The sequence below is a fragment of the Phaenicophaeus curvirostris genome, chromosome 15 (genome assembly GCF_032191515.1).
Source record: "Phaenicophaeus curvirostris isolate KB17595 chromosome 15, BPBGC_Pcur_1.0, whole genome shotgun sequence".
NCBI classification, from domain to species: Eukaryota; Metazoa; Chordata; class Aves; order Cuculiformes; family Cuculidae; genus Phaenicophaeus; species Phaenicophaeus curvirostris.
This window is the reverse complement of record NC_091406.1, coordinates 20,415,638-20,442,844: the sequence shown is the minus strand read 5'-3', so window position 1 is coordinate 20,442,844 and position 27,207 is coordinate 20,415,638. Positions and strand designations below refer to the sequence as shown.

The 27,207-nt window shown below is 48.4% G+C and overlaps 2 protein-coding genes across 6 annotated transcripts in view; one reads left to right on the top strand and one right to left on the bottom strand.

The window, feature by feature from the left end:
* NRG2 (neuregulin 2) overlaps positions 1–18,691 on the top strand; it is a 184,474-nt gene extending 165,783 nt beyond the window's left edge. For 3 of the 5 annotated variants that reach the window (XM_069869643.1, XM_069869640.1, XM_069869639.1), the window contains 5 exons: positions 10,055–10,157; positions 11,036–11,159; positions 12,427–12,554; positions 16,276–16,500; positions 17,894–18,691. In XM_069869643.1, the coding sequence (XP_069725744.1) occupies positions 10,055–10,157; positions 11,036–11,159; positions 12,427–12,554; positions 16,276–16,500; positions 17,894–18,551 (1,238 nt within the window). In that variant the 3' untranslated portion in view covers positions 18,552–18,691. Of the gene's footprint in view, positions 1–5,762; positions 5,787–10,054; positions 10,158–11,035; positions 11,160–12,426; positions 12,555–16,275; positions 16,501–17,893 lie in introns of all 5 variants that reach the window. The other 2 variants (XM_069869641.1, XM_069869638.1) reach the window with 1 other exon arrangement.
* A 5,201-nt stretch (positions 18,692–23,892) lies between these two features.
* PSD2 (pleckstrin and Sec7 domain containing 2) overlaps positions 23,893–27,207 on the bottom strand; it is a 50,498-nt gene continuing 47,183 nt past the window's right edge. The window contains exons 14-15 of the mRNA XM_069869634.1: positions 26,392–26,535; positions 23,893–24,870 (exon numbers count right to left, since the gene is read on the bottom strand). Of these exons, the coding sequence (XP_069725735.1) occupies positions 24,664–24,870; positions 26,392–26,535 (351 nt within the window). The 3' untranslated portion in view covers positions 23,893–24,663. The remainder of the gene's footprint in view (positions 24,871–26,391; positions 26,536–27,207) is intronic.

Sequence of the window (27,207 nt, the reverse complement as noted above, 5' to 3'; positions counted from 1 at the left end):
AGGAATTACAGATTTGCACAGGAATTACAGATTCCTTCCAACATCAGGCAATAAAAACAGGTATTTCTGAGATGAGACCCACTGTCTGTTCTTGAGCATCCACTGGCCTGCACTGGATGTGATCTGTCAAAGGATCACAATAGCATGATTCCTGCCTATTATCACACATTTCCTGTAGATTTGATGTCTGGATCTTACGATCAGTCATTCTTTCCAAGGAAGCTACTTTCATAGAGCCCTTCTAGCCAGAAAAGCATAAACTGTTTCATCTTGCAGTGTCTGTATCAGGCTCTCCAGGCTGGAAATGGAATTGCATGTTCCCACAGTGGCACACAAACTGGCTCCAATGCTGCCAACTAAACTGGTGTGGAAGAAGAGTTGTGTAGGTGTATCGGATGAGAGGCTTCTTGTTTTTCTGTGGAGCAGTCCCATTCGCTCTGAAGGCACCAGGCTGCAGCTGGAGCAGTGTTGGTTGTCACCTTGCCATGCAAAAGTGACTCTTCTGGCAGGTGGGGTTTTGACATTTGCTCCTCACACTGAGGTGACATCCCTGTGAGCAGATGGCTAAATGTACCACTTCAAGCTCTTCTGAGAAGGTCTATCTGAATGTTTGCTCTCTGTTCACTTCACGTACTCAGCAGTAGTTTCCTACCTCGATTGAGAAATGAAAATGACTAGTAGAATACTTCTTTTCTTTACCTACCATTCTGTTTCCCCTGTCACCCCTTACTTATCTGAACCTTAAAATAATATTTAGCAGCATTTTAAGTTCCACCAGCATTCTGCAGCTTCCTTGGAATGACACGATAACCACTGACCACTTAATGACAGAGTGATGACAACACTGTGAGTAATTACGGGACATTTGTGGTTTATCATAACAGTGTTACTCCTCTCCCTTGAACAGGTTATACTTTGGGATCTCCTAAAGTTAATTGCACACTAAGACACAGCAGCTTGGTTGTTGTTACTTTGATGCCTAGCAAATCTGTTTTATTGATACAGCACTGGACAAGCTGAATGGCTGTGCAGTTTATGGAAACTTTAAGAGACTTCCTGTACTTGGAGATCCCACATGTTAGAATCATGGAATGGTTTAGGTTGGAAGGGACCTTAAAGCCCATCCAGTTCCACTCTCTTGCCATGGAGGGGACAACTGCCACTGGATCTGGTTGCTCAAAGCCCCATCCAACCTGGCCTTGGACACCTCCGAGGATGGGGCAGCCACCACCTCCCTGGGCAACCTGGGCCAGGGCCTCCCCACCCTCACAGCAAAACATTTCTCCCTATGGTCTCATTTCAATATGCCCTCTTTCAGCTGAAAAATCTCCCACCTTATCCTATCCCTGCCATCCCTGATCAAGACCGCCTCCCCAGTTTTGCTGGAGTCCCTTTCAGCCCTGGAAGCTGCTTTAAGGTCTCTCCACAGCCTTCTCTTCTCCAGAATGAACAACCCAAACTCTTTCAGCCTGTCCTCGTATGGGAGATGCTCCAGCCCTCTGATCATCTCTGTGGCCTCCTCTGGACTCACTCCAACAGCTCCATGTCCTCCTTGTGCTGAGGACTCCAGAACTGGACGCAGGGCTCCAGGTGAGGTCTCACCAGAGTGGAGCAGAGGGGCAGAATCCTGTCCCTTGCCTCGCTGGTCCTATTGCTTTGGACATAGCCCAGGACATGGTTGGTTTCTGGGCTGCAAGCGCCTATTGCTGACTTACATTTAGCTTCTCATCCCCCATCACCCCATGTCCTTCTTCGTCAGGGCTGCTCCCAGTCTGTTCTCTGCCCAGCCTGAATTTGTGCTTGGGATTGCCCTGACCCAGGACCTTGCCCTTGTCCTTGTTGAACTCCATGAGGTTCTCACAGCCTCACCTCTCCAGCCTGTCCATGTCCCTCTGGATTCATTCCTTCCTTCCAGCGTGTCAACTGCACCACACAGCTTGGTGTCACTGGCAAACCTGCTGAGGGTTCCTTGATCCCACTCTCTATTGCCCAGCCCTTAACACACGCCCAGTCTCCTTTGTCCCCAGCATCACAGGACTGTCTTGCATTTCTCCCTGTACCCCTGTTGGAAACCTGGTCCAGATTGATGCATGTATTGCTTTTGTCAGTACAATTTATTATTGATGGTCTATCTTGTTGGTCCCCAGATGTTAATTCTCCCCTTTGTATTGTACCTTGGAGCTATGTGGCTCTGATAGACCCTGGGAGACCCACGCGTGTTTGGGGGGAATAATGCATGCGGTAACTCAACATCTTAATGAGCTTCTTTGGCAACCTGAAGTCCATGTTAGCACAGGCCCAGTTTACACAGCTGTTTGCTGATGCATTCATCCTTCTTAATCATCCTATAAATCTGAGTGCATCTTGTCTTGAGGTGTTACCCTTATAAGGATATTTTAGATTAAATGTTTTTGTCTGGTCATCATTTAAAATGGGCAAAACACATTACAGAGAAAAACAGTCACAAAGTCATTGTGGATCAAGCAAGTGTAGGACTTCATCTTCTCTCTTCTGATGAGGAAAAAATCCGCTATAAAATTCATGACACTCCACAGAATTGCTCCTCTGCTGGGATCGTAGCACCCAAATCCAACTGAATTTTTTCTTTCAGTCCATTTCAGTTGAACATCAACCTCTGGGGGACCAGAGTGCAAGGTCCATGCATCACTGGACTCTTCTGCAAACCCTGCTTTGAACAGCAGAGTGGTACCAGTCTGGATTATGGGATCCCACCTGAATCCCATGCAGTTGTGCTGCAACTGGGACCAAGAGTGTGAAAATGAAATCTTTTTTTCATCTGTTTCATGTTTGGGGTTTTTTTTTTCTCTTTTTTTCCCTTCCTCAACTTGCCCATGCTCACTGCCTTTCTCATTGTTTTTCTTGGAGCTGGGGTCATCTCTGTAGCCTTTAGATTGTAACACATTGTATAATATTGAATGCTCTTTTCTTTAGAGAATATATAAACCCTCAAAATCCCAGTCTGCTCTTGAGCTGTCTTCCCTTCGCTGTCCAGCACAGAGGGCAATACCTACCCAGGCTGGGAGTAACTCCTGAGCAGAGGAAGGGCAGTGGGGCTCCTGGCACAGAAGCAATGACTGTAGCTACAAGTGGCTGACACTTATCTCCTTGCTTTCAAAGGCCTTTTGTGCTGGGACAGCTTTTCCGTATATCATCGAGCAACTGATTTGTTATTATTATTAGTAGTAAAGAATCACAGAATCGTAGAGGTTGGAAAAGACCTCCAAGATCATCCAGTCCATAACCCATCCCCACAACCCCAACGTGTCCCCATGGGTCTTGAACCCTTCCAGGGATGACATTGCACCACTGCCCTAGGCACCCCGTTCCCATGCTTCACCACTCTTGCTAAAGAAATTTTTCCTAATATCCAATTTGAGGCCATTTCATCTTGCCCCATTACTTGAGAGAAGGCATCAGCACCCACCTCACTCCAGCCTCCTTTCACAGAGCTGTCGTGAGTGCGTAAGTCTGATCGACTATGTAACAGGAATGATAACAGGAGCAAAAAAATAATCTGATGGAAATTTCAGTAGCTCCACAGGACCGAATTAATTCCTTTGCTTTTTGAAAGAAATCAGCTTGTCAACTTTCCCTGCTGGAAATCTTAGGGCATGGCTTTGCATATTCCACTGAGTGCCTTAACAGTGGCATCAAAGCTGACAGCGAGGGGGAAAGGATCAGGAGATCAGAGTTTGAGAGAGCCTGAAACGATGGTAGAGAAGTGTTGTTGAGTAGCCATGGGCATCAAATGCTGGAGCAGGCTGGGGTAAAGCTTCCCCTCTCTACAAAGCTGCCAGTGGCATACGCAGGCACATACACTCCAGACACTGCACGGCTGCATGGTTTCTTTGCTCTCCCCAAAACCTGTAACTAAGATCCAATGAGCCAGCTGGCTGGATCTGCTCCACGGTATTGGAGAGCCAAAAGCAACTGCAATTCTGTTGTGAGTGGGACAGTGGGAAGGCTATGGTTCCTCAGGTCCTGACCACCACCTCTGTTTGCACAGGCATCTCTGAGTTTGCAGAACATGAACATTTTCTGCATTGCATCCATTTGTAGCTGCAGTTGTTGCAGCAAATCCTGGAACAGGGAGGGAATGTGGCACTGTGGGCAGTGGGCAGCTGTCAGATGGTCAATAGCGTTAGATATAGGGTTGAAATTTAATGTGTGTCTACACACATTTGTCATAGAGTCAAGTGAAACACCATGTGTCGTGGTAGCATGCCTAGGAAAAGATAAAGGCTGGGCATGATAGCCCAGAGGTTTAGGATGAAGGTGTTGGGTCCTGTTCTCTGCTGCCCACAACATTGTGTCTGTGTCACTGCAACGTGTACAAAATGACCACAAAATGCATGGTAGAGTTTGCCATTGCTACAGCCCCAATGCGAGCTGTGAAGCAGAGCGCAGCCAGTTTTTGTGTCCTTTAAATCATATAAAATTGAAAAAACCTAACCCCTACACAACTCTGCCCCCACCTCAAGCCCCATTGATTAGAAGAGAAGAACCTGCTTATGTGCATGTCCCATAACGTTCAGTGCTGATTTCCTCCCATCCAAATTTGTAACAGCATTGCAAGAGAAAGCCAATGTTTCAGCACAGCAGAAAGCAGTTCCTGTAGAAAATACAGCAAATCTATCTCCAGCTGCAAGTAATTGTGCATGTGGTGACTGGGAACGGCAGAGCTCCCTTTTGTGTACAGGGATGATTTTGGAGAACTTCACTGTTTATGTAAGAAAAACTGTCTTTAGGTGAGGTTGGTACCAGGAAAATCACTAAAATTCAGGATACCTGGCTTGGATAACAGTGTTACTGATTCATTGGGTAAACTCTACCTTGCTTAGCACTGTCTCTACAAGACAAGCCACAATCTGACGTGGTAACGAATCTGAATCTGAAAGCAGATGCTCCAATTTGTGCTTTTTTCCTGCATGCTTGATGTTGCTAAAACAACGCAGAAACTCAGCACCAGTAAGATTTGGAAGATCCCAGACTCGAGGGGAATTTTTGGTGCAATTTGCACTTGTAGATCTGCAAAGGATTCATTGCCTTGCCTGGATAACGGATCCCTTGCAGCATCTGGTTGGATGGGAGAACTGGACCGCCCCAAGCCGTGCTCGCACAGCTGGTGCGCTGTCCGGTGATGTACAGGTACCTCTGCCACAAGCTGCTGTGCATCCTGGAGCAGACTCGGAGCCGTGGGCAGCAGCACCGTGCTGGCAGCCCTCTGAGCCCCGTACGAGCTCTCGCACGTCCATCTGCCCAGTGCTCTTCTCTGGCGCCCAGGCAGAGAGGGACGTGCGAAACCCTGCAGGGCACGTTTTGCCTGTAGAAAGTGAATGAATGGGTTTGAGCAGTTCATGCAGTCGTTGTGTGTTTTGACCTGTCAGGAGTTGTTTCAGAACAAGTGTACCTTTTTTTTTTTTTTTTCCTGCCTTAACTGTGAATTCCATATCAGGTACTAACAAACATGGCTCATCTCAAAAGAATTCATAATTAACTAAAAGAATTCATAATTAACCTCCACTGGAATTTGTTTGGGTCTCTCTTTACATAAGATGTAAGCTCCGGTGGGAATTGGGAATGCTCTGAAGCAGACACTGTCTTCTGTGTAAGTGCTGCTGAGCTACAGAAAAGCTAACCTGCTGTAACTGCAGTGTATGTGTTTTTGCATATTAGAGATCGCTGACAGACCTGTTTTTCTTTTTCTCTTTCTCTTCCTTGTCTTCTTTCTGCATTGGCAGAGCATCTTGGATTTGAATTAAAGGGTATGGAACAACCATTCATTTATTAATCAGAAGCCATTAAGAGCTGCCCACATTATATTTATGGCTTTAATGGGATGATTAAAAAATCAGCTATTCTATTCTCTTCCCTGGCATCAAGACAGTTATTTGGATTAAAAACAAAACAAAAGAAAGAAAAACATCAAATCTAAATGTAAACCTACAAAAAAGCAGGTGTATTTTTAGCAGCACTTTTTTCTTTGTCTCAAGCAGCAGCTGGGTGTGTGTGGCGTGACTGGGCTGTTACAACTGCCATACGTCTCCTCATTCCACATGCTTCTGTGTATCGAACTGACAAGCTGCAGTTTATGTCCATCCAAAAGGCTGCCAGCAGGCACCACTTGGAAGCAGGCAGGTGCTCCAGGAAAAGGGAGCCAAGGTCAGGGCTTTTGCGGGAATTGCCATCCTAAACACACAAACCTTCACGGGACCCTATGAAGGGTCAGGATGGGCTTTGCCTTCCCTCCTCCCAAAGCTCAGTTGCTTTTTGCTGGTTTTGACCAGGAGGAAGTTGTTCTAGAGTTAGCCTAGAAAACAGTGAGCCCAGGGAAGTCAGCAGGGTCCCCTGGGAGCTGAGCATGAAGGTGGTGGGTTGAAGTTTGGAAAAACACTGCAGCAACCTAAATGATTTTAAAAATATCCCCCTTGGGCAATATCCTGCTCCTACCCAGCTGCTCAGAGTCACATTATTTTTCTGCCATTCTCCTCAGTCTGTTTTTAGAAACAGATCAAGAATCTCTTGAGTAAGGTCTTGGGAAATCAAATCCCTGAGTCCAGGTTTCCCTGGAGCACCCAGACCAGCTGCAGGGAGTGTTTGGTCAGATGGGAGCAGAGATTTATCTTTATCACTTAACTTAAAACCACTGACCTGGCAACGTCAGCCAGAGAAGATCTTCACAGGAAGATGTTTCAATTTACTTTACTAGAGGTATGGGGACAAGTCTTTCATTTTTGGATCCCTGAGCTGGAGGGACATGCACTGGCTGATGCTGGAGAAACTTGTCTCCTCTGGTTTTTGCGTGCCCAGTCCACTGGGATTGGTTGTAACCCCCAGCAGTTTTTCCCTGCTGCAGAAAACGTGCATTTTTGTGGTCAGATGTTGCAGAGAAAGTGGTGCTGCTAATACCAATACACTTAAATAAACTTTCAAATTGAGGATTTTTGACATCCCTTTTTTGTTGACCTTTTGTCCTTTTCCTCATCCATCTCAATGTCATCACAGAACCGCACACATCCCGTTCCCAGTCTCCAGTCGTCTCTTCTCTGTCATCCGTCTCTCACTCTCATGCGTTGCTGTGACACCAATGGCTGGACTGTGATTCTGTCGGCATTATGTGGCACCACATGGTTTGTTCATACTGTTTGCTGCTGTAGAGTGACGATGCTGCTGATGAAGACGTGGTGTTTGTAGAAGTATACAGACACAAATGGACAAGTCCCGCTGCAGGATCTTACCTTCTGAAATACAAAATTGTAGTGTGCATTATCCTATTTTCTATCTGTCACTGTAGAGTTGGTTTTGTGCAACACGAAGATACTGTGTTATCAAGCATCAGCTTTATTGAGATGTTAGGAGCCAAGTGAAATTACTGTCAGCCAGTCATTTAATGTTTAGTCTTGCAGCAGTGACACCAGCTTCGTCCTTCACTGCTTCATGCAACAGAGCTGTCAGCGCAAGGCAGAGAGACAAAATCTGCGTTTCTGATGAACTGAAACATTCCCCATACAGTACAGGTGGAGATTCACAACAGTCAGAAAGTTGGGGTCCCATCCTGATACCATCACCAGAGCAGAGGCTGGGATTGGTGCCTTGGGTGAAAAATTTTGTTATGTAGGTCATAGACATTAACAAAATAAAAGCCCTAGTTTTGATGGCTTTGCTTTCTCCCTCCTCCATGATTCACAGGGAATGATTTATGCTTGGGAAAACAGTTTTCATAGCAAAAACCATAGATGGTGAAGAATTCTTGAAAAAACTGGCTCGATGGATGGGTCCATGGTGAACATTGACCTGCCCAGCCTTTTTTTTTTTTGTTTTGTAAAAGTAGTTTTTGCTGGGTAGTAGCAAAATTCTCTGCTGGTGGCATCCACAACCAGGACATGATCCTAGCTGGTTTTCCTGGTTCAGATAAAATCTCTGAAGCTACCTGTCGGAAGGAAAGAGCTGTAGATCTGGGATCCAGGTCCTGAAGGTATGCAAGAGCAAGAAAATGTGTCTGCCATGGTTGCTGATGCCTGGAATAGGGCATTCGGGCAAGGGACACACATCGCTGAAGGATGTGTTTTACCCCAGGGCGAGTTCTTTGCCCATAACAGCTCCACCTGGTTTCTTGTAGTAAAACCCAAGGAATAGAAGGTCAATCAGCACCCGAACCTTGCTCTATGAGTAGGTCACAGGCTGTGCAGGCTCTGAGAAGGTGCAGCCAGCTGGTGAAGGTGCTACATCACAGTAACGTTCAGCCCTGTCATTCCTGGCCAATTCCACCACGGAGCTAGAGTATGGGGAGAGTCTCAGCTGCGCACCTCATGAGTGACTGGTGGGACGTCGTCTTCCTGGCAGCTCCACCAGCACTCTGACCACCTCATGAAGCCAAAGGCCAGTGCACAAACTAGTGGATGGAAGTGTATTTCTTTAAGCTGTACCTTGTCAGCACAGGCACGAAGCTGTCCCTGCTGGTTGTGTTTTGCATCTTCATGACAGGGCTGTCAATCTCAGCCCATGGTTTAGTAAATATTTCTTTGTTCTTATTTGGAGAGTTAGCAAGAGATAAACACTTTTTTTTAGCACTTATTTTTTCCTTCCAAAAATGCTTTTTCCTTCCTAAAATGACAGCTGAAATTGATCTAAATATTCCATTATCTGGAATGTTTCATTGCTTCCCCCATCCTTTTTTTTGCTAAAGTCTTATCCCAGGGGCCTCTGGGACCAGCCCAGTTTCTCTTCTAGTTTTGTATTTCATTGGTTGGTAGTACTGGGAATATCATATAGGCCATTCAAGTGTTTAGTGTGGCATGGTGATCCAGGCTAAGCCCAGCAACCATGGCAGGAGTTTTATTGCCTAATCTCTATTAAAAAAAAAAAAGAAAGATACCAATGAATATTAAAGGAGGCACAGACCCCGATGACTTTAACACATGGTATGTGGCCACATGGACGTGATTCATAGCTGCGAAACTAAAATGCTCCTGGTAGCTGTTCACTGCATCTTTCTGTCAGCCATCCAGCTGGAGAACTAAACTGCCTCTGCTGATCCCAGTGGGGACTGCTGGATGTCAGTGAGAGGAGCATCTGCTCTGGTGTAGCCACAGAGAAAGCGGAGTCCTTGGCACATGATTCCTGTCTAGGTGTAGTTCAGTCACACTGCAGGTGATGTCCCAGTATTTCCTTGGGGCTTTGATTAATTTGAATGAATTGTCACTTCCAGCATGGTCTATGTTTTGATGCCAGTGACTGACTTCTCTGGTTTGAAAGGTGGTCCATGACAAATGATGATATTTGGGAGAAACAGCAGCATGCTGCTTGAATTTAGTGTGTGCATCTGAGTTACCTGGTGCAATGGAATTAATCACTTCCTAGGGTTTCATTAAAAATCCATAACTGTAATTGGTTGCTGTATTTTAATTACTCCACTCCCTTTTGTTGTCTATCACTTTTCCATCCTCATTCTGCTTTTTGACTGTTTTAGGATGTCCCTTTCAGCACCTACATGCTTTGGGGTCTGTTGCTCGGTGGTTTCTAGCACTCTGCCGAGCTCCAGGGCATGCAGCCGCTGCAAGGCAAAGGCATTCTGAGTCCGTCAGAGCAGAGAGCCTGTGATGAGAGCATCACAGGGCTCGCATGTCCGTGGTGAGTGGGGAATGCCTGGGGACTTCCTTGGTAGGCTGCTAAGTTATCGAGAACTGGGGAGAAGAGAGTTGCAGGACTTTTTGGGCTTAGTCACTGGGCTATGCTGTGGGAAAAGAAAGTGAGAAGCATGTTTGAGTGCAGGAGGGGTGAGCTACTGAGTAAGAGAGGCTGAAGGTGTGGAGAGACAAAAGGAGTGAGGATCTCTTGAGGGGTGAGTAGGGTTGGGCCAGCTGGTGTGAGGCAGCTGGTGGGGCAGTGGTTAGAGATGGGCAGTGGATTGGTAGGAGGCCTGACTGAGCCCTGTTCTCTGTCTCACCCTCACGCAGTGCTGGTTCCTGTGCAGCCAGACACATCCCTGGTGATAGAGCCTGTTTGTAACTGCTTTCTTTCTCTCCATTTGCAGAAGCAGAAGAGCTCTACCAGAAGAGAGTTTTAACCATCACGGGAATCTGTGTTGCCTTGCTTGTGGTGGGCATCGTCTGTGTGGTAGCTTACTGTAAAACCAAGTGAGTATGAGTGGTTAATGGACAATACCTGGCCAGAGGTTGCTAAGTGGTAGTGTCCATGCTTTGTTTTCATGCCTTTCACCTGAATGCTGTGCTGTGGTATTCCCAGGAAGCTTTCATGGAGGAGGCCAGTGAAGCCATTTACCCGGCTGTGCCTGACCAGGTTTTCCTGGGACCATTTGCTTATTGCCTGGATCAGCATAGTTTTTCCCAGGCAGGTGATGCTGTGTGACTAGGAGAAACTGCCCTCCAAGACAGCAGCTCATCTCCTGCAGAAGCATTCTAGGCTGCTGTGCAGGGGCTGTGGGCTCAGCTATGTACCTCTCAGGGACTTTCAGAGGAATCTTGGGGGAACCAGAGGCTTGGGGACCTCTTTCATGGCCAGCCTTCCCTGCCTGGACAGCACCTTCTTCTCTGCTTAGCCTGCACTTCACTGGGACATAGGGGGTCTTGTGGAGTGGATGCCCTGCAAGGAGCACAGGTTGGGTTTGCCACTTTCTGCTTAATGCAGGACTGGTCAAGTGCATGGAACTGGTTCTCCTTTCCCTTCTACCCGCTTTTCTCCTCTTCTCCAAGCTCCGTGGTGCCCCAGGATCCATTGTATTGTGCTGGGCCTTGTCTTGCAAAAGGGGACCTTGGACCCAACTTCCCAAGTTGCGCATGATGAGAAATGTTCACTTCCTTCTGAAAAAGCAGCAGAAGGTTGTGAATGTTGGATGTTTTGTTTGTTCCTGTTTGTAGCTTTCCACAGACACCATCAAAACACCAAGTGTGTCCAGGACTTGCCTTCTCTATCATCTGCTTCCCCCAGGTGTCTCTGGAGGCAGAGCCCTGAGAGGGAAGTCTTCCTAACAGCATTTTTCCTTTCTTTTTTAAAGGAAACAAAGAAAACAAATGCATAATCATCTACGGCAGAACATGTGCCCTGCCCATCAGAACAGGAGCCTTGCGAATGGGCCAAGCCATCCGCGTTTGGATCCAGAGGAAATCCAAATGGCTGATGTAAGACCTTCTGTCTCCATCTCCCTGCATGGTCCTGAGTGCTTGTTTTCTGCCAGGGATTTGCCATGGATGTGTGTGTCTGTGTGCGTGAGAAGCAAAACACTGGCAGACTTGAACAAAAAGATGACATTCTGCATAGAAACATTCCATGAAGGGAAATGAGATTTTACTTTGAAGCACAGGATGAGGTGAGGGCACTCCAGACAGGCTTGTTTTAATATATCAAGCGTGATGCTGTTTTCTTCTAAGTGAGCTGTTCCCAGTGTTTCCTGTTTATTAAGCTATCCCATCCAGTCCCTCTTTGTGCAGGACAACTGCAATCAATGTGGCAGGGGCGGGAGCTGCTGCGGTGACCACGTCATGCTGAAATACATTGTGGTGATGTGGTCAGCACTGCATTAGCTCACCTGCCCATACCAAGAGTTGTGTCCAGAGTGAGGTGGGATGTTCTAGTGGGGTGCCAGTGTCATGCCAACAAGAACCATCTGAGCATTTGGGACTAGATCCAAAAGGGTGGCTCAGCCACTGTGGTGACTTCAGTCATATGAGATTCCCATCAAACTCCATGAACTCAAGAGAACCATCAAGGTGCTTATGTGTCCTGCTGGACCAAGGAGTTGAAAGGGATAAGAAGAATGGAGCGGGGAGACAGACCCCAACAAGACTGATGGAAATGAGTACAACGAACCAGTTATACGTTCAGCTGGGTCACTCTTCAGATGTTAAGCTTTAGCTAGATAGAATCCCAGCTGTGAAGAAAGAGGGAAAGGGAATTTCTAAGAATGATAGCTCTCTGCCCCCAAAGTACTGACACTGCGAGAGAGCTTGATGTCTCTGTGAAAAGCAGGGCTTCTTGCTAGATGAAGAAGTATCTGTCTATAAATATTAGATTACATCTGGTGTTTCTACAGGACATGTATGTCTAGCATATCTCACATGGTTATCTTTTTGCTGATACTCTGTCAGGTATACAACCTCCTGTGAGCAGAAATGTTTTTCTGCTCAGTAGCTACATGTGGTCCCAGTGTCCTCTGGGAAACCCCTTGGCTCTTGGTAGCCTTCTGCGGTTCCTGTGCCACAGCCCTTTTCCCATGTTCAAAGTACAGAGAAGAGCCTCCAGCCCCCCTGTCTCCTTCCATGGGGTGTGGAGCTGCTGGGTCACTCAGTCCTCATGTGATTTCACCAGAAATAATCCAGTGAGCTGCATTTGGCTGTGGCTGCGTTGTCAGGCTCCTGGCTGACCTGTGTGATTCTTCATATCTTACAGTATATTTCTAAGAATGTTTCTGCCACCGAGCATGTGATCCGAAGGGAAACAGAGACAACCTTTTCAGGAAGTCACTCCTGCTCCCCGTCCCATCACTGCTCCACAGCCACTCCTACGTCCAGCCAGAGGTGATGTATATCGCTTTCTCCTCAACTTTCTCCTGCTGTTTCCCTTAGGGTGCTATAAGATTCAAAGCCAGGAAAAGGTTTTCCTTTCCCTTCCCTTTGTGGTTTAATGTGATATTTGGCCCCACACTGATACACACAGGCCATGTCAACAGTACATATATTTGCTGACATGGCTGGGTTTGGGAAGGGTTGGAAAGGAAAAGAGGTTTGGAAAGGGGTGATCCTTGACCGTGGTGAAGTGAGAGCAGGATACTGAAGCACTGACATAGCTGGAAACTAGGAAGAAATTAAGTTGTGCCTTCAAGCTTTGCACAGACACAAATGGGAGGATGCATCTGGGAAAGGTTTTGCAAGTTGTGTTTGCAACCACAGTGGACACCTGTAATCTTTCATTAAGCACACACAGGTTATTCATTTCATGCTTGATATATTTAGAATGTATTTGCCTCATGGAAGGCAAAACACTTGAAATATCACTAAATGTTTTGGCCAGTTAGAATCACAGAGTCATTAAGGTTGGGAAAGACCTCTAACTGTCAGCCCAACCCCACTGTGCCTGCTAAACCATGTCCTGAATTGCCACAGCCACACTCTTTTTGAACCACTCCAGGGACAGAGACTCCACTACTGCCCTGGGCAGCCTTTGCCAGGGCTTCACCACTCTTTCCATAAAGAAATTTTTCCTAATATCCAATCTAAACCTCCCTGGTGCAACTTGAGTTTCTCAAAGTTAATATCTGACTTGAGAGTCACAGTTTTTCACCAGAGGAAAAAAAAAAAACACTCCTGTGCTTATCCCAGTCTGGAAAGTTCCTTTGGAATCTCAGCCTCTGGGGTGGTGGCACCTCTTTCACTCTAAAACTACTGCTGGCAGGAAAGTACTGAGAATTTTTGCTACACAGGGTGAAGCTTTTTTTTTTTTTCACATTTCAAAATAGCCACCAGAGGGAAGGGCAGCATTGTCTCAGAAGCTGAAGTTCTCACAGGTTTTGAGAACATTTAAGTTGCAGCTGGGGCTTTCCTGTTTTTATAATGTCCACAAAAGTCCTTCAAATGCTTTAGAGAAGGTCAAGTGCTGGTTTGAGTTTGGATGTTCAGGTTCTTCCTCATACACAGCTCTTATGCTTCTTCCAGTACTTGATGGTGTTTCCCTAGGCGAGCACTTTGAAAAGTGACCATGAGGTGCAGGGGAGCTGTATCTACAGCCTCTCAATGACATATAGGTCACAGTGGACTGACTTCATAGAGCAAAAGTTGTCCTGCTTATTTGCTTCATCTGCCCAATGTCTTTATAGAATCACAGAATCATAGAATAGTTTGGGTTGGAAGGGACCTTAAAGGTCATCCAATTCCAACCCCCTGCCATGGGCAGGGACATCCCACTGGATCAGGCTGCCCAAGGACCATCCAACCTGGCCTTGAACACCTCCAGGGATGGGGCAGCTACAGCTTCCCTGGGCAACCTGTTCCAGTGCCTCACTACTCTCATGGTGAAGAAATTCTTCCTTATGTCTAGTCTAAATCTGCCCCTCTCCAGTTTATACCCATTCCCCCTCGTCCTATTGCTACAAGCCTTTGTGAACAGTCCCTCCCCAGCTTTCCTGTAGGCCCCTTTCAGGTACTGGAAGGTTGCTATAAGATTTCCTTGGAGATCTTTGCCTCCATTAGTCCAGTAAGCAATGAATCCTCTCAGCTAAAGCTCAAAGAGGGCTCCTGGCAGGTTTCTGCAGGGTTCAGGCATTCATCAAGGATGAATATGGACTCTCAGTGTCAGAGCAGCTTCATAGATCCACAGAATTCTTTGGGTTGGAAGGAACCTTTACAGGTCATCCAACCCCCCAGAAGAAGCAGAGACATCTTTAACCAGACCAGATTACTCAGAGCCCCATCCAACCTAATCTTGAATGTTTCCAGGGATGAAACCTCCACTGCCTCCCTGGGCAACTTGCGCCAGTCCCTTCTCACCACCCCCTTATATCCAGTCTCAATCACCCCTCCGTTCATTTGAAACCATTCCCCCTTTTCCTGTCACAACAGGCCTTGCTAGATGCCTGTGCCAGCTTTCCTGTACATGCCCTTCAGACACTGAATTTAGGTTTTCAGGTGAATTCCTCCCCAGGCTCCTCCGGCTTAGATCTTCAACAAGTAGAGAGGGAACCACAAATGACTTGCTGGCCTGAAAATGACTGCTTTGTCCCAGGAAATCCTATCCCTGCTGAGCCAGGCACTGTGTTTCCCAGGTTTATTTAAATCCACATGCCTGGCTGGGTGTGTGCAAGTTGAGCCAGGTGCACAGAGGCTTCCGTACCTGCAAAGCTGCACCTTGCTGCCCTTCCAGTCTTACTTCAAAGTCCTAGGACTCCAGGGCCATCTCTGGGCAGCTCCTGAACACTCAAAGATGTGTCTGGAGGGCAACATTAGCACATGGCAGCTGTGAGAAGGCATCTACCTTGCATAGACTCTGGTCCTGGCTACCTGCCACCTCATCTTCGTGAGTCAAGTGCATCCAGCAGGTGTTTCTTGAGGTGATGCCAGAGGCAAACTACTGGCATAATCAGGCTCCATTTTACTCAATCAGCGCCTCTAATGAGGACACCGTTTGAAGTTATAAATGAGCATGAGGGTTGCAGCTGAGCATGTGCCTGGAGTCATCAATAATTTATAAGTTCTTGGGAAGTCTTGAAGAGGCCTCCTCTCTTCTGCAACCCCCCCACCCCCAAATCCTCTGCTGGCACAACTCCATCTGGTGCAGTTTGGGACTTCAGAAGAGGGGAGATTGACATGAGATCTTGGGGAGATATGTTTTTTCTGTGAGGGTAGAGAGGCCCTGGCCCAGGTTTCCCAGAGAAGTGGTGGCTGCCCCATCCTTGGAGGTGTTCAAGGCCAGTTTGGATGGAGCTTTGAGCAACCTGATCCAGTGGGAGGTGTGGAACTGGGTCCATGACAGGGTTTGGAACTGGATGGGCTTTGATGTCCCTTCCAACCCAAACCCTTCCATGATTCTATGAGCACATATTTCTGCTATGTGGAGGCATCAGCCTGGTGGCTGTGGCATGAGTGGGCCCCCAGTGTGCACACAGCCCCATGGGTCCCCACTGAGCCCTTGCACATCTTTGCATCCAGCAAAGTGCAAGTGGAGCTCTAGGTGCTGAGCAAGTTCTAGCTGACATATCAGAGTTTTTGTCTAGATCCTTGAACACATTCTGCTGCTAAAATATTTTATAAACAAGTGGAAATTGGACATCTTGATTCCCCTTTGGTATGGTTTTCTCTGTTGATCATGAAGTAAAGTTGAGTAATTTTATTCTGGTAACATTTCTTAAGGGGCTGTCACTTGTCAGTGTAGATGTCCCAGCTGAAGACCCTTTGTGGCCTTGGCAGGGCCAATGTGCTGCTTTACACCCAGAATGGTTTGCAAGCACAAAGTAGAATTGTCCTGGCCTCCCTCCAGAGGCTGTCCCATCCCATCCCATCCCATCCAGGGCTGTCAGGAGGTGGTGTGCTAAATACTCAGTATGCCTTTCCTTACCCTCTGATCTGAAAAAAGGCAAATCAAGGATAAGTTTGGGAAGTTGGGCATCCCTGTCCAGATGTATCATAGTGAGAGAGAGAAAGGGGATGCCAGTGCAGAGCAGAGTGTGAGCTGTACCTGCATGCAGCTTTTTGGAGAAGACCTTGTGGGGATTCCTTGCTCAATGTCCATGTACGGTTTGGTTCACAGACACGAAAGCCACACCTGGAGCTTAGAGCGGACAGAAAGCCTGACTTCAGATTCCCAGTCTGGGATAATGCTTTCCTCAGTGGGAACCAGTAAATGTAACAGCCCTGCATGCGTGGAAGCACGGGCTCGCCGCGGGGCTGCCTTCTGCATTGAGGACTCACGGAGGCCCATGACGCAGTATCGTGACTCGGTGGATTCTCTGCGGGACTCACCACACAGCGAGAGGTCAGACCCCACTGCTTGGTGCCTCCCAGGCAGAGCAGAAGTGAGCTGTGCCATCTGTGCTGGACACAAAAATGTTTGCTTCTGCCCATTCCTAGAGCAGCAGTTCTATAGTGGTGCTGGAGAAATGCCATCTCTGGTCCTACCAGAGGAAGCCACTGCCCCAGGAGGCTGCTTTTGCAGGGGCAGCAGTAAGCACTGCACCCTGCTCACCTGTCAGCGATGTAGGTTTAGAGCACAGGGGTGAGAGGAGTGCAAAAATACCTGGCTGGCATCAGCAACTGGTAAAGAAAAAATTGGCTAAGGTAGTGGATGGTGAGCATACCCTGGCCAGCTTAGTGGGGTGGCAGCTCAAGCAGGGTCTGGCCCTCCGGCATATGGGGAAAAGATGTGCATCCTTGGTGTAGTTGTGGCTGGCCTGGTGAACAGGGGGGCTGTATGTGATGGCTCTGTATGACCCAGCTCTCTGCAACACAGCTGCAGAGCCAACACCATCAGGCAGTGAGAAACAGCAACGGGCATCCTCTCCCCAGTCTGGTTCTTCATGGTACAGAAACACATTTCCAACCTTGCTCCATCCCTTAGTGGGTGGTTATGGGCAACCCTAGGCAGCCACTTCGGGACTTCTTCCTGGGGCAGAGGAGAAAGGCAGCATCTCCTGCTTTCTCCTTCCTGTCCCTCATCCATTCAGGCCAGCTGACGCTGCTCATACAGACGACTCATACTTCCCAGGACACAGGGTTAAAAAGGCACCAGATAAGCCAGGGAGCCTGGGCAGCCCAAAATGACTGGAGATACCAAGTGGTGCTGTCGACAGGAACTAAAACTGCTCTTTAGAAAGAGGTGATGCTGAAGGAAGGGCTATTTGGAGGGCAGCTAAACCAGCCCCGAGTTGCCCCACTGATGTTGTCACTAGGGGAGATGGAAGTGGGTGGCTGCCTTTCTGAGACACCAGATTTTTGCTAAGTCGGAGCGAGCAATGCCCGGGCTTTCCCTGTCTGAGACCAAAGCATGTTGAGGTCCTTCCTCAGAGACAAGTTTAGCAGCTCTGGAGGGAACAGAAAGCAGCTGATGGGCACAAGAGAGGCAGGGAAGTCTTGACTCAGCCTGCTGGGAGGTGCTGCAAGGTTTGCAGCAATGCAGGCTGGGAATTGCACAGAGTCCCTCAGGAAAGCCAGTCCTGGGATGCATAGTGCCCAAACGCACATTGAAGCTGGCGGCTCATGCTCCCTCAGCACACTGGTGGAAAGAGTTTCTGCCTGGTTCCCCAGGAGATGCCAAACTCCAGGACCAGCTGCACTGGAGGCTTCATGGGTCCCTGCACCTGGTACTGAGTGGGAGCAGCTGGAGAGTTTTGTATTTGTCGAGTGTCCAAACAGAGTGTTGCTTCTTCCAGGTACGTGTCAGCCCTAACCACACCAGCACGCCTGTCACCTGTCGACTTCCACTACTCGATGGCTGCACAGGTGCCCACTTTTGAGATCACGTCCCCCAACTCGGCGCACGCCGTCTCCCTGCCGCCGGCGGCCCCCATCAGCTTCCGTGTGGAGGAGCAGCAGCCCCTCCTGCGGCGCTACCAGCTCCCCTTCCAGGACTCGCAGCGGTACGACAGCTACTACCAAAGGAAGACCTACCTAAATGACAGCATGGGGAGCCTGCCCTCCAGCCCCTTCCGCATCACGGAGGATGACGAGTACGAGACGACGCAGGAGTACGTCACAGCGCTAGAGCAGCCAAAGAAAACAGCCAGCAGCAACAGGCGGTGGAAAAAATCCAAACTGAACGGGCACGTCCCCCACAGAGCCAGAGCTGTCCGGGACTCCTTCTCCTTCAGCAGCGCCTCTTACAGCGAGTCTGACGAGGAGCTGGTGGCCGAGAGCACCCCCTTCCTAAGCACTCAGAACAATGAGGCGGCGCACACAGAGTCGCCCGCGCTCCACCGGCCGGGCGAGAGCCGGACTCACTACTCGTGCAGCAGACACAGCGCTCACGGGGAGAGCGGGCGCAGCGGCCTCGCACACACGACGCCCAAAGTGGACCCGGATCCTCTCTAGGCACCTCCCCGGCTCATGCGCTTGCAGCCGTAACCCGCATGGAGGAGGTGGAAGAGGGAGACGAGACAAAACATAAAAGAAATATTTTTATTTTATATAAAAGAGGGAAAAAATATAACAAATAAAATGTTTTATTTTCATTTTAGCAAAGTTGTCTTATAATAGCTAACGGCAATGACTTTTTTATAGGGAATCTCTATTTATATGTAATGTCTTGATTTACAGCTTCCAAGAAAAAAAAGTAAAAAAAAAAAAAAAAGAAGAAGAGAAAACAAACAATAAATTTAAAAAAAAAAAGTGGGCCAATTTTTGACTACTTAAAAATAGAAAACAACTCTCGTGGTGCCTTTTGCTGTATGCTAGTGCTGGGATTCATGCCGAGGATTCTGTTTCAGTAGCATTTTTAAGATCATTGATTTTTGTTTGGAAGACAACCTGTCACAAGGGTGCTCTTCCCTTGGGAGAAAACAGCCTCGCCACTTTGTCCCGTTCCCGGCTCTTAATGATCTTATTCTTTAAGGTATCGTTTAAACACACATCAAGGACATGAGTGGGAGCATTTCCATTATCATGTCTAGTGGGGATCTGTCTTGCCCTGTAAAACACTTGTATTTTCGCTTAAATCAGGAGAAAAAGAAACCCAACATCACCGTACTGAAAGGCGGAAATAATGTTTCTTTTGCCACACAGGTAGGAAGATGAAAGGCAAGGGTGCAGCGGAGCAGCCCTTACGATCCAATGCTCAGTCTTTGGCTGTTGTGCCTGCGCGGCTGCACTTGGCTTGGCGCAGGTTTGCAGTCCAACGAGGCAGACGCCCGCATGGATGTGGCGAAGTAGCCTCCTGTTCCATGTGGCTGCATCCAGCTCCCTGTGCCAGCCCTGGCAGGCAGACGGCAGCGCATGGTGGCCGCGTGGGCGAGCTCCGCTCAGGCTGCATTGCCCTTCTGGTGCCGTGCTGGCCGCGGTGTCCCCTTGCCCAGCGCTGGCCGTGGGGCTGCGGTGTCCTGCGTGCCGTGCTCGGCTGCGGTTCAGGCGGTGCTGGGCGGGCGGCCCCGCGGTGCAGCACGGCCACGGCTCACCTGGGTGCCATGCCTGGCAGTTGCCAGCCGGGCTGCCTGGGCGGCTGGCAGGAACCCGAGCACTTCTGGCCCCTGCATTGGGAAGGGCCCTGTGCGGGGCAACCCGGCGAGCGGATTCTTCCGTACTGCCATGCCGTATATTGTAAAGACAGATGTTACCGTCATGTCTTGCCATGGACGATGGATGTCACGTTTCCAAACTCGGAGCAGCTCTGGCCATCGGCTCTGTGGCACAAGAGACAGTCACACGTGTGTGGGCAGCAGAGCATCCCCGTGGAAGTGCCCCTCTCTCCTCAGTTCTCTGCAGCAAAACCTGTTTACATTGTAGCCTGACTTTTTTCTTTTTATATTTTTACTTCTGCATGTCCTTTGCATTTCAGATACTGTAGATTGGATGCATGGTGAAGCTGTGACTGAGAAGATAATACAACAATTGACAGTGTATTTCATTTAACTTTTAGCAATAAAGTAACTAAACCCTCTATTCCTCACCCACGATGGGGCCAGATAGAAAACTCTGCTAATTTGTCATAAGATGATTGTCCAAGTTTGCTCTGGATTGTCTGAATGTCAGAACTCTTGACTGTTTAACACTTGAACATTTTTTATATTATAAATAAAATAAGAAATAACAAGCTGTGGGCTGCATTCATCTCAGGCAATTTGGGGGTAAGAGGGGACCTGGGACAGGTACCACACACAGACCAGTTAAGGATGGAAGAGACCTCTGGAGGTCATCTGGTGCAGTCCTCCTGCTCACCCAGAGCCAGTGGCCCAGGATTGTGACCAGCCAGGTTTTGAATATCTCCAGGGGTTATATTCAAATTGGGAAACCTGTGCCAGTGTTTTGTTACCCTTACAGCAAAAAAGCATCATCTTGTGTTCAGACTGAATTTCCTGTTTTTTAAATTGTCCTCACTGCCTCCAGCCCTGTCGCTGGACATTGCTGAGATGAGGCCGGTTCCCTTGTCTTTGTTCCCTCCAACCAGATATTTAAACACATGAATAAGGTCCACCTGAGCCTTCTCTTCTCCAGGCTGAACAGTCCCTAATGGCCATGAGGTCCATGTGTCCAAACAGCAATGTGCAAAGGCGGTCTCAGATATCTAGGGCTGGAGATGAAGGTGGTAGGATCAAGTCCTGATTTGGGTGACATTTGTCATCATGTCATGTCCCATGTGTGTGCAGCCCCAAGCATGGCTGGATGGAAGCTGCAATACTATGCAGCTCTCCACCCCCTGGTTTGCTCTTGGGTTAGGCTGCGGCTGCCCATTGTCTTTGGCCCCCCAACTTCCCTCCTCCAGCAGCTCATGGAGTGTGGTGAGGCGGACAGGAGTGGGCAGAGAGCATTCCACCCCCTGGGAGGCACAAGCGTAGCAAGTCACCCAGGGTGAGGATCACCGGGGAAAGCAGCCAAGTAAGTGAGAGAGATGGGGAAACCTTTGGGTTCCTAATAACTCTCTTCAACATCAGTGAGCTCTGTGCATGGAGAAGTCCACCTGGGACCGGCTCAGCAGCATCTACATGATAAGAAATTTGCAGCTCTTGGGTCTCCTGCTGCCACGCTGTGGGCCAGGAGGCAGAGCAATGGTATGGCTGAATCTCAGGGCGTGCTCAGTGCAGCTGACCCCCACCAGGCTTCACCGTCATGGTCTGCTCTCCAGGTCCCTTGGAGAGGAGCTGTGCGTTTGCCCAGCGCTGTCCTGCATAGGGGGATGCTTCCCTGCTCCACGCTTTGCAGGATCGGTGATGCTCTGCATCTGCTGAGGCGCCGCTGGCTCTGCACCATGGCAGACTCCTGACTGCTTGTGGTGATTTCTTGTTCTGTGCAACCCTTGGTTCCCATCCTCGTGTTCTATATTTGGAGGCAGTTGCACTACTGCCATTTTCTCTCCAATTGCTTCTGTACCTGTCTCCTTTTTTACCCTGTTGTTGTTGGGTTTTTTTAGAACCCTCCTTCCCAGTCATGTGTATTCTGAGGGTTTAGATGTAAATATTTTACAGCAATTTTCACTGGCGAGGGAGCCTCTGAAGCCTCCTGCCAGGGTTGTGCTGAATGTGCAATGCACATGCCACCCTTCCCAGAGGGGAGAGAATCTCTCCACTGACACAGATAGGGTGACGCAAGCAGGAGAGGAGCGTCACATCCTGGTTTTGGGATTGCAAAGCCTCGCCCCCCCCTAAAAAACGTCCCTCTAGAATGAATTTGGTGTGAGGTTGTGTCTAGGAGAAGGGACCTGGCAGGAAGGTCAGGCTGAACCAGCACCATCAGGAGAAGCTGTCTGAGACGCAGTGCAGTCACACTGCATGCTGGACGGCCTGGCACAGGCTGGGAACTGTGCCAGAAGGTGCATTTAGATACCTCCAGGAGTAGAAAAATATGTGGCTGCTTAATTCCTCTGAGATGCTGCTCTTCTCTCTTAGTCGTGGCTGAATGCTCCACCTCCAGGGAGGGAAGAGGGAGGAAGATAAGCATTCTCTTCCTGGTCACAAGCTGAAGTTGTGGATTGGTCAAAAAAGGCATTTGTGGGGCTTCTCATCACTCTCTCGTAGTTAAGATGTTCACCTCATCTACACACCCGTACGCATTTGCATCAATACTTGTGCATCAGGGCAAACTCTTGTTTTTCAGTAAGTGCAAGTTAAACTCTCTGTGCTCTCAGCTGTCTTGCCAAGGGCTGTTTAACACTGGCTGCTACCTCTTTCCACATCCACTGGGTGGTGACTCTCATGGTGGTGAGGCTCTTTGCTGGACCCCCAAGGAGACTTTGCAAGATCCTTCCTTTCTCTGTGCCTCAGTCCTGACGGAGGACAGCAGACTGATGCCTTTCAGCATGGGGGCCAGAGATGTTCTTTGTGGCTTCCTTGGACCCACAAGAGATGGCCCTGCCTGCTGGAGGGGATGGTCAGAAAGGACAGGTACAAGACATTACCTGGGAGTTTGGACAGCAAGAGCTGGGACTGGCCTTCCCCTGGGCTTCCACTGTGTGAGTTTGGGCACCAGATGCTTCATGCCAGTAGCAGCATCTTGGAGAACTTCAGTGCAAGAGTTGCCTGTACAGTACCTGAGAGAGGAAAGCACATGATGACTTGGAGAAACAGTCATGACACTTGATGTAGCCATGGACTCCTCTGAGAGCAGTTCTCAGAACGCCTCCAAACACCAGTGCATATGTTGACACCTTTCTCCTCCCATAGACCTCTAGACGGCACATGGAGAGATCAGAAATGCACCAGACGGAGGAAAGAGTTGCCTGAAAGTGGTCTCAAAGCAGCCCATCTGTCCATGAGTAAGCCATCCATCTAGAGCATAAGCAGGCCAGTGCTTTCCGCTCCTAGGAGGATGGGTGGGCTGGTACCCTGTTGTGGAAAGGCATGGCGATTTTCTGGCACTGTCTGTCCATAGGAACCTGCCTTTCCTGAGGCAGCAGCTGGTGGAGTTCCGGGTCAGCCTGGATATCTAGTGCTGTGGAATCTGGCATCAACCCAGTATGTGGTGAACTGTACTTCAGACCAATTCTCTTTACCAACAGATCCAGCTTTATTGTTACTCTTTTTTTTTTTACATGAGTCTTAGTGCATCATTTCAAATAAACTATCAAACTGTACAAAGAAACAGAGATAAAAGAAGAGGTGACAAAGTTGGGCAGAGGGTTTTAGTGTCATGAACCACCACAGGACACAGTAGTCCATGGGCTCTCAAACCTTGAAAGTCCAAATAAATCTTATTTTGTTCATTTTAAAAAAATGCTGCAACATAGAAACAACAAATGACTAATTAGCAGCTACAAGATCCTTCAAAACTGGAACTTGATTACTGTGAATGCACCTAGGGGAAAGAAAAGTAATCTGAGATAAAGAACTAAACCAACAAGTGAAATAAATAAATAAGGTGTGGGAGGACAGTTGTGGCGTTCAAATGCAGAGGAATCACTTCTAGCACAACAGCAAATCATTGGACCACAGACTGCAGAGAGGAACAGAAACACAGTTCCTTGCTTAAAAGAGTACAGCATGTGCATTGCGGAATGGAGGCAGTCCAACTCTGATGGGCAGGCGGAATCGCTCCTGCACACAAAGGTTTGGCTGGAACTGAAGCACCGCTCCAATTGTGCCTTGAACCCAAAGTGGTGGATGCCATGGATGCGAAATGTGCAGCCACTTGGCCAGTTTCTCTGAACACGCAGGAACATGAAAGTGATGTTTCACAGCAAAGCCAGATGGGGGCAAGGGGGGCCTGGAGTGGGAAGGAGGGTGGGGAAGGAACATAGGCTACTGCATTTTTTAAAACATCCTGGTGGGCTGGTCAGACCCTCCATGGTCCCCAGGCAGCTTGCCTTCACTTGCACATTGAGGTTAAAAACCCACGTTAAAGTTTCCTTATATATATATTTATTTATATATATTCATATATATATATAAAAAAAGGATAAGGTGACAGAGGGCACTTCAGGACTGTTCTGCCATGGGCAGGTGATGTTCCCACACGCTGTGCTGAAGATGCCGCTAGCTCGGTCAGTGACCAGCTCATGACAGCGTCCCATCGCAACGTGCTGAATGATGCTCCTCTTGTGGGAGGGACATGCTCCCTGATGCTCTGTGCCCTCCTCCGGGAGCGCTGGTGGTGCCAAAGACCGTCATCTCAGTTGAGTTTCCTGCACTGTTGGACATGAAGTGGTGGGGACTCCAGGGAGAGAAGAAGGAGGAGAGAGAGGGCTGGTGGAGAAAAGAGCAACCTTGCTCTTGAAGAACCAGCATATCCCTTTATTGTGCAGGCTGCAGTAGGAGGGAAAGAAAAGCCACTGGTGCTGCTGAGGATGAAGAAGAAATGCTGTGTCTATGATGCTGAAATGCCAGAGCATTTTCAGGGAGAGTCAACTAAAGCTTCTTTGATTTCTTTCACTAGAGCAGTCACTGTGTTGTACACGTCTACGGTCTTGTTCATGTCATTCCCTAGGTAAAATTGTGCTCATCAATCTAGTCCAGGAGCGCAAAGCATCATCGGTTCATCCCCGCTGTGCGCACGTTCCTCGTTAAGTGTTCTGCTCTAAAATGTCCTTTTCTGCCTTACAGCTGACAGACATATGCCCTTGGCTTAAGGAAGGGCTCGAATGTGTCTTCCGCAAAGCAATGTCGTCAGCTTCCACTTTGAAGAAACTGGTTTCGATTCTCTCCAGGTCATCTGTCCCAGCTTTTATTTTCATGCACAGCAGGTTGATGTATGTCTCATAGCGGCTCTTCTGCAGGGAAAGAGGGAACAGAGAGCCTAGGAACAGGGACAGGCCATGGCATGGATGGAAATCAGAGGCAAAGCCTTCTGCTACTGCAGGAGAACACGGTCTGTATCATTAGGATCCCATTAATCACACCCAACAAGTACTGTTTAACCACCGCACAACACCTGTCTATGCAAAGCCTGATCACCCCAAGGTTGAAAGGCTTGAGGGGAAAGGCGAGGGTTGTGCAAGACTCTCCAGTTGCTCTTACAGGTCTTGACTGCCACTCGAACTGTCTAAGGTGGATACTGGGGGCAAACCCAGGTGAACAGATCTGTTCTTTCCTGACTTAGGAGTTCCCTTCATCTGATTCAAATGCTTCTGCTTACTATTGTTTCCATTGAGTGATTCACTTGTTACTGCTAAACTGTGCCCTAAGGAGGTGCATCACCTTTCTGCCTGGCAGCTTTATTCCAAGGGGAGATGGAACATATTCGTATGGAGTTGTGTACTACCCCAGTCCTTTCCCGTAACATCTCAGAGGCAGCCCATACTCTCTTTTTATTGTCAGCAGAGAAACAAGCATTTCCAGAGCCCACCTCCTAAGTCAGATGAGATGAATTGTGCTCTGAAAGTGCCAGCTTCTCCCTGAAGACTGAGAAGGCAGTCTAGAGAAAACCCTCAGATGGAGACTTTTCTGCAGGCACCCAGAGAAAATGTTTGGTGAACAGGAGGCAGCAGCAAGCACTTACACGAAGGATTGGTACAAAGGGAAGGGAACCAACAGGCAGGGTTAAGTTGGGAGTTACACAAAAAGGTGGTGCAGCCCTGGTATGCAGGAGGTGGGACATTTCCATCCTTGTTGATTCCTGAGACTCAGCCACAAAATGACGGACTTGGCCAATACTGGGAGTAATCCACGCTCCTGCTGAAGGAGAACAAGAGGCCTCCAGTGGCCACTTCCCGTGGACATCTCTGTGGTAGGAATCACCTTCTGCTCAGCTCTCATTGGAATGAAACATCCAATTTCTTCCACAATTAAATGCTTGTCAGCCTTTATGGAGAGTTTAAGCTTAGCTACATGCATCCTCAAGAAGCCTGCAATCAGCTCTAATGCTGGTTCAGGCTTTATTTACAGAAATGGTTGCAGCAAAACAAGATTAATTCTCCCAGGGATCCCCTTAGCTTTCTATTAATGTTGCTGAAAAGGACTGATGCGTACCAAGAACAGAACCACTTTCTTACATGGGACTTGAGGAAATGTCAAGTTTCGGCACAGGAAAGGATGATTTTATTCTCTCATCAGTTTTCCCCTCCTCTGCTTGGAAAACACAGAGGGGAGGAAATGTCTGTTATTTCTTTTTTTAGCTTCAGTGCAAACCAATGAGGCTTGCTGCTGCCCCAAGACACCCATCCAGCTTTGAACCCTCGTCCTTCTCTCTCCTTTCTGGCTCTCCCAGGCTCACAGCATCCACTCCGGAGTTCTCAGTTCTCCTCAATCAGCCAAGGTGTCATTTATCACAGAAAAGATGAAAGTTCCTTTACCTCAAATATTAGGTAATGTTCTTTAAGTCTGTATTCCTCAGCCTCTTTTGACTTGAGGCTCTTCTCTACGGGATGTAATTTATGCTCTGCTAATTCGTCTGCAATCTGCTTCATTTTATTTTCATGAGATCTCAGCTGTTCCTCCTGCCGAGAGAAGCGTGTCAGGTAATAAAACAGAGGAGTGCAACACCCAAGTGCACCGCCTGCCTGTTGATGAGGGATCTGTTCCTGCAAGGACGGAAGCTCAGCTACTGTGCCAGAGTCAAAGATGTGTAGAGAATTGGCAAATACATCTGATAAGGAATAGCTGAAACACAGGTATTTGAATAAGATCAGAAGTACTGTATCACAACTGCCAAGAGCAGATTTCTCTGGCACCCAGGGTTCTTCAGCATCATAGAATCACAGAACAGTTTGGGTTGGAAAGGAACTCAAAGCCCATCCAGTCCCACCCTCTGCCATAGGCAGGGACACCTCCCACTGGATCAGGGGGCTCAAAGCCCCATCCAACCTGGCCTTGAACACCTCCAGGGATGGGGCAGCCACCACTGCTCTGGGCAACCTGGGCCAGGGCCTCCTCACTCTCAAAGCAAAACATTTCTCCCTTAGATCTCATCTCAATCTCCCCTCTTTCAGCTGAATGTCATTCCCCCTTGTCCTATCCCTGCACTCCCTGATCAAGAGCCCCTCCCCAGCTTTCCTGTAGGTAAAAATAATAAATATTAAATGCTCTGCATCCTTTAACAGCCAGGAAAAACCAGCAGTGGCCCAAGAGTTGCTCATCTTGCTCTTTTTTGAGATAAATTTGCCCCCCCC